At 45.1% G+C, this 7,126-nt stretch overlaps 1 protein-coding gene across 5 annotated transcripts; it reads right to left on the minus strand.

Annotated features, from left to right (window-relative positions):
- Positions 1–819: 819 nt before the first annotated feature.
- On the minus strand, positions 820–5,506 carry ADAM30 (ADAM metallopeptidase domain 30). 5 transcript variants are annotated; one of them, XM_042953665.1, is made up of 4 exons: positions 3,815–5,160; positions 2,648–2,749; positions 1,336–1,469; positions 820–1,027 (listed from the first exon to the last, which is right to left on the minus strand). In XM_042953665.1, the coding sequence occupies exons 1-4, from the start codon at positions 4,889–4,891 to the stop codon at positions 928–930; spliced, it is 1,413 nt and encodes a 470-aa protein (XP_042809599.1). In that variant the 5' UTR covers positions 4,892–5,160; the 3' UTR covers positions 820–927. The 5 variants fall into 5 exon arrangements, 4 of the variants coding, with proteins under 4 accessions (XP_042809599.1, XP_042809600.1, XP_042809602.1 ...); XM_042953666.1 differs by having other exon boundaries at positions 1,305–1,469; positions 3,815–5,156; XM_042953668.1 differs by having other exon boundaries at positions 820–1,469; positions 4,278–5,158.
- Positions 5,507–7,126: the final 1,620 nt, after the last annotated feature.

Here is a 7,126-nt window from a genome sequence, read left to right on the forward strand (position 1 = left end):
CTTTGGGCAGAAGGTAAATAATACCAGATAGATTTCTGGATCTGCATGAAAGAAGAAAGAGCACCATAAATGGTTACTAAATGGGCACATACATAGACTTCTTTTTATTTAAATCTCTTTAAAAGATGACTGAACATTTAAATAATAATAACAATTTATTATGAGGTTTATGGCATTTGTGAAAATAAAATGACCGCAGCAATAACATAAAGGCCGGGAGGGGAAATATGGAAGTACATTCGCCTAAGATTCTTGCACTATGTATGCAGTGGTGTAACATCACTAGAAGGTAGATTTGATAAATAGTGGTAAGTGGAATTATAAAACAAAAAAAATATTCGCTTAATACAAAAGATGGAAGAAAAAGAAGGAAAAAAGGGACAGGCCAAAAACTAATAGCAACCTAATAGACTCAAACCTAGCTTTTTCAATAATCACATTAAATGTTAATGGTCAAGGGGCATCTGGGTGGCTCAGTCGGTTAAGCATCCGACTTCGGCTCAGGTCATGATCTCACAGTTCATAGGTTTGAGCCCCACATCGGGCTCTGTGCTGACAGCTCAGAGCCTGGAGCCTGCTTCAGATTCTGTGTCTCCCTCTCTTTCTGTCCCTACCCCACTCATGCTCTGTCTCTCTCTCTCTCAAACATAAATCAACACTGAAAAAAAATTTTTTTAAATAAATGTTAATGGTCAAAACACATTAATTAAAAGGCAGAGATCGTCAGACTTGATTTTTTAAAATCCTCAACTATATGTTGCCTACAAGGAAAGCACTTTAAATATGGAGATACTAATATATTAAAATAAAAGGGTGGAGAAAGATATGCTGTTTGAACAATAGTCAGAAGGAAGTTGGAGTAGCTTTAGTAATATCAACTATAATAGATTTCAGAGCAAGATCTATCACTAGAATAAGATAGTCATTTCATATTAATAAAGAGGTGAGTTCATCAAGAGGACATAATAATCCCACAAGTTTCCACACCTGAGGGCAGCTCCAAAGCACATGATGCAAACTGATAGAACTGCAAAGAGAAATAGACAAATTCACATCTAGAACAAGCAGATAGAATACAGCAAGGATACAGTAGCCTTGAACAACACGATCAACAAACTTTACCTGATTAACGTTTATAGAATACTCCACCCAGCAACAGCAGTCTTCTTAAGACCACACATACATGATGCTTCTTGTAATACTGCCATTACTTCTTGTTATACTGTCATTAATCTTGAACAGATTATTTGACCTCACTGTGCTTTAATTTCTCTATTGGAAAGGGCGATAATAATAACACATACCATACAGAGTTATTTTCAGGAGTGAAAATACCTAAATACACATGAAGCATTTAGAACATTGCTTAGTGCAGTGCGAGCTCTCGATATGGTAGCCATCATTAGCAGTGTTGCAGCTATAATTAAATGCCCTCGCTTTCGCAGGATGTTTCCTGGTGATGGCAGAGCCTGAAAAATGTTAGAATTATGATCATCACAAGGTCAGTGTTTTCTTGTTCTCCTCTGAGTAAAAACAGTCCCCCCAAAGTCCAAGGGGACAACTCTTTACAACGAACTTCCTGCAACTTCCTCCATTAGAAAAACAAAGTGGCTGAGAAAAAGCGGGTCTGGTGAGCCTGCAGTGGTTCTAGGGGAGGGAGGAGCACAGGGGTGAGGCGAGACAACAGCAGGAAGGCTTGACCTAGAGCAGCCGGTGAACTCTTGGGCTGACACAGGTCTGGGAGGCGTGAGATCCTCCCTGGGCCTGAGAGGTGGGCACTGACTCTTCCAAAGCTGCTGCTCAGACCTCCTCTCCTCCCACCCTCAGCACTGGGCAAAGGGGAGACAATATTTGGAGGCAGATATGGGGGTACATGGTGAAAGGCGTTCCTTACTTCTGCTCTACTTACGGGTGTAACAAACTTAGGGCCACCCATTCACAAAAGACCTGCTCCTGCAAGAAAAAGCCCAAAGCACTGAACTTTGTTGAAAGTCTTGCCCCCAGGATGCTGCCAGTGTTTCTCATCATTTATAGACTGGGGTGAAATGCAAGAGTTATGGCAGATTAGTGTCCTTCACCCAGCTGAGATTGCCCCAAACGCCCGTCAGAGACCATACATCTACAAAGCCGCGGGGACCCATAAAATGACCACGACAGGGGAAAAGAATTACCTGAGGGACACCCCTTATAAAGTATCGCTTTCTATTTCTTTAAAACGTGGTAGTCAATTTCTAAAATCTATCAGTCAGCATGGGGCCCTCGTACAGAGCCCTCACTGAGCACGTTGAGAGAGGCAGAGAGAATGGCTTTGTTTACCGTGATTCTGAGTGACAGAGGACTCTACTGTGAAAACCAGTGTAATCCTGTGAAAACAATAGTCAGAGCTCTAGTGTTCAGAAAACACTGGGGCAGACTTTTCAGGATATCCAAGACTTGATCACAAATGAAGGAGCAGGTGAATACCAAAAAAGCAAAAAACACTGATTCGTTTCCCAAACAAGAATATCGTTTATCTGCTGATCCAAACTTGAAGGAAAATTATGTAAAAAAGGAGCTGGAAGGAGAACAAAGTGCTGTCTGGCTACATGAATAAGTTTGTTGAGTGTATGGCTCTGTGTTGTAAAATGACTGTGGGTTGCCTGATTACCTGTTTGGGTTCTTGACATTTTTCGCCTTGGATTATTGAGCTCCAGTGGTAACTGGTGCTGTTTCTCCCTGTCTGGGTATTAAACATTCTCCTATCACTCTCCTGAAAAACACAACGATCACGGAGAGGGCTAAGAAAATAAGGCGGGTTAACATAATGGACACAATCTGAACTGGGGCGGACACCTCCTCTCCCAGCGCTCTCGCTGGCCCGCTGTCAGTGCTTCCTCCATACCCTGTCTCCTCACAGAAGGGTGGGGCCCAGCCATAAAGGCAGTGGCAGTTTTTTTTATTGTTGCAAGTGCCTCAGTGGTTGCACTTCTCAGGCTGACAGTCAAACTCAAAGACTGAGCTAGGTATACAAGTACCGTTCATACATATTCGGCCCACGCCACACAGGGTACCGTCATTTACTACACCTATGTCGGGTATTCCCATGGGCATCATGGATTTCTGGTAGCCTGTCCCCCAGCAAATGAGGCTTTCATCTTGCAGGGAAGTAGAGATACTAGTAGTATGATGTGGCAGATCAGGGACGATTTCGACACTTATACACACATTGCACTTTGTGCAATGCCACACATTGCATTTTGCGTAGTACAGGTTTTATAGGCATTGACTCCCACAATCCCACAGTTCCCATACTGGTCACCCATCATATTAACTACTTCATAGCACTGATTGGGAGCCTCCTTGGCACCAGGTCCAAAAATGCTTTGGCACTGCCTGTGTCTGGAATGGCACCCCTTCCCTGTAACATTGGGACTCATGCTTGCAAGGGCTTCCATCCTGCTTCTACGTGTCTTCTGGGCAGTAAGCGGAGATGCCACTGCAGTACTCCGGAAGGTCACAATCATTTTCGTTCTTCCGACAAGTGTACCCAAGTGGACGAAACTGACAATTAGGACAGCAAAGTCCGGCGCTACAGCTGGCACCAGGTGTGAGTTTACAATCTGATTTGCAACACTTGTCATTCCTGCAGTCCTCTATTGAACCCCCATCACATTCTTCATCCTCTTCCACAATTCTGTTCCCACATCTGGTAATCACATAACCCAGTCCCGGGGTATTAGACAGTCGCCGTTTGAATGTATGTAACTATGATAATTGATGTAACTACAATTACTAAACCCGTCAATCCCAGTGCCCAGGATACAAGTTTTCTTACCCTTACGACGACAGTCTTTTGTATCATGTTGCATTCCAATCCATGGCCCAGTTCATGCGCAGACCATAGGCTGGCTTCAAGGATATTTAGATTCCTAAAACTACTGACTGATCCACTAGAGTTCGTTGAACATGCACCTCCGATATAGGCCCACCCAAGAGAATGAATAAAAACAGTTGTGACAAACAAATGTGTCCAATCTGCTAGAATTTGAGGAGAGACGTGTATTCTAAGATATTTTAAAAACGCTTCTAGAATTTGGCTTGTGTTCATTTGGCGAATATTTATTCTATCTCCACTGGTCCATATTTCAATACCTTTTAGATGTACCCTCAGACTGACATCCCTAAACAAGGCATCCATAATCCCAGCCAAAGGAATGGCATCATGTACAATCTGAGTAGCATTGGATTGCAAAAAAATATATCTACTGTGATCAAAGACCATGACTGTTTCCACATACCTCTGATGGGAATAGGATTCAGCAAAGTCCCTAAGCCTAGCCATATTCTCACCCTGGGCCATCTGTTTTTCTAGTTCGTCATTAGTTAAGCCACAGGCCTCATTCTGAAATGTGTTCTCTTTCTTCAGGAGATACATGACATGTTCAAAACTGGAAGAGGCTTTGAGGGGCTCCATTTGGTGACGTTCGTCATAAATTTTCAGTATGCCTCGGAGACCCCCAGTGCACGTACTGAAAGTAGCTTCGGAATCCTGATTTCCTTCGATCAAGCCTATATAGTAGCAATCCCTGGGTATATAAGGGTGATCCTCCAGGAGCTTCCCCTGTTCCATGAAGGAGAAAACCTTCAGATTTCGGGGCAACAGAAGCCTCCGGGGCCACAAGTGGAGGACGTACTTCTGGCCTTTAACCTGCAGGAGGTAGGACACTTGCTTGACCGGGCCTTGCTGCCCTCCCCGGAAGCTCAACTGCTTGGGAATGATGATTTCATACGACTCAAATCCCCACTCAGGGTGAAAAATTAAATCCTCGCCAAGAGCCTCAGCCAGAAGCCCCACGAGGACTAGCACCGGGAGCGAGCGGCCTGGGGAGCGTAAGGTCCTCGCTGACCTCATAGCAGCCCCAGGGAGTCAGTCCCGACGGCCGGCCTGCGAGTCAGGTTCCAGGGGCGGCCGCTAGGGGCGTGAGAGCTCACAGCGCGGAGCTCCCGGGGCAGGAGCAGGCGCGGCGGGATCTCCGGCCTCCCGGGCTCGGTCGGGTCTGTTGACATTCCCAGGGAGTCTCCAGTTCGGTTTTCCGGGCGGTGCCGCCGTTGGGCGCGCGCGGGAGGACGGAGGGAAAGGTGCGCGAGGAGAAAACTGGGAAGAGGGGCGACCGGCACGAGGGGTGGGGAAGGGCCGAGCACAGCTTGGGGAAAGGAGAAGGAATAGAGAAATAGGAACAAAAGAGATCTTGTTAAAGGGTCACTACGTCCTGCGCCAAGTCGCCCGTTTCCAGACGCCCTAGGACACATCTGGTATTTTCCGTCGGAGGGAATCTGATGTTTTCTAGGCCACTATGCGTGCCTCACAGTCAACGCCATTCCCAGTTTCCGCTGCGTTCGCTTGCGCAGCAGGAGAACCTCAGGGTAGGGTCTGATCCCCGCCCCCACGCGGGGCACCCAGCGCCGGGCTGCAGGCCAGAAAAAGTTTCCAGGTGGCTCTTTTTGTCGTGCGTCCTTGGGACCCGGGGACTAGCGGGATTGGGGCGACTAGTGGGGAGAGGTGTGCGGGAGTGGAAGAATCTAGGAAGAGAAAAACACTTGCGACAGCAGATCCCCCAGAGTTCTCCGAGAAAGGCAAATAGGTGGTTATGTTTGTAGTATGCGTGCAGGGGGAGGGAGGAGACCAAAAAGGGCCACGGATCGAGAGGATCCCGAAACGACTGAAGATACCAAATTTTGATGAGGGCGTAGAATGGTAACTCTGCAGAAATCATTTAATAGGCTAAACCACGTTAGAAAGCTGGTTAGCAGTATCTCACATGGTTGAAAACATGCAGACCATATGATGGAGCAATTCCACTCCTAGATGGATACCCTACAGAAATGTGTGCATAAATTCGCCCGGGTATTTGGAAGCAGCAATATTCCCCAAATTGGAAACAATTCAAATTTCCGTCAGGGGTAACCGCGGTAACGGACATGCACTGTTGGTAAAATAAATCAAGGAAATAATTACCAGAGCTGTGACGACGACCGTCACCCTAAGACTAGGGTGAACAGAAGGGGCTGTATTCAGGAGTGGATGAGGGAGGGGCCGGTGTGGTTCAGGTAGCTTCTAGAGTGCTAGCCTGTTGGTAGTGTATGTCTACCATACACTGGGGTTTGCTGTACATATTTGTTAAACCGTGCCTAAACATTTATGCTTATTTCTGTGTATATTTCACAATGAAAACAATGTTTTAATAATGTAGAAATTTGTGTCTACTTTCCGAGATGAAACAAACATGCTTTGGGATCCTTAATCTTTAGGCTGACAGATTAGCTTGGAGTCATAAAGATACTGTTGAAAGGATAGTGCCAGTAGATTAAATATGACCAATATATTTTTTTAACTTACATCGTAAGATTTTATATCACTGATATATTTTGTCCCTTCCTATGTTTTTTTTTTTTTAAGAATATCCCCAAGGTTTTGAGAGGGCCATCATTCATTCATAATGTCCCTTTTGGAAGAGAATTATTAAGAGAAAATTTTATAAAGAGCTTCTGACTTGGCATTAACATAAACCTAAGCACAACACAGAGCAATGTTTATTTCTCTACAAAAGTTACTTTTTGTATCAGTCTGGGTTCAGTCAGGAGAAAGAATCCATATCAGAGGTGAAGAGGGAAAGGTAATATAATGATTAATCTCAACAGGGAATTGGAGGAATAAGAGATTTGCTGGTAAACTGCAAAGGGAATTCTAAAGAATATTGGAATTGTGGCTATAATACTTAATACGACAGACATGCAGAAATATGAGATATGGTCTAAAATAAAATATAATATGTGTATTATATAATGTAGTATACGTTCCAACCCTAGGGGTGAAACAGGCCACCCAGGAGGAGCTATCCTCCTCCTAGGGCTGAGATCAGATATTGTCAGATGCCACAGCCTTGGACACTGAATGGCAGAGAAGTCAGTGTGGTGTCAGAGTGATCCACTCTGGTGGATCTTGCCAGAAATCCAACCTCTAATGTACCGGGGAAGCTGTTCACAGGAAGGTGTCTCACTCAGGCACTCTAGGGCACTTGGGGAAAGCTGTTCAAGAAAAGGCATCTCACTGGGCACTCGAATACACTCTGCTACAAAACCATCTGGG

Source organism: Panthera leo, chromosome C1 (genome assembly GCF_018350215.1).
Source record: "Panthera leo isolate Ple1 chromosome C1, P.leo_Ple1_pat1.1, whole genome shotgun sequence".
NCBI classification, from domain to species: Eukaryota; Metazoa; Chordata; class Mammalia; order Carnivora; family Felidae; genus Panthera; species Panthera leo.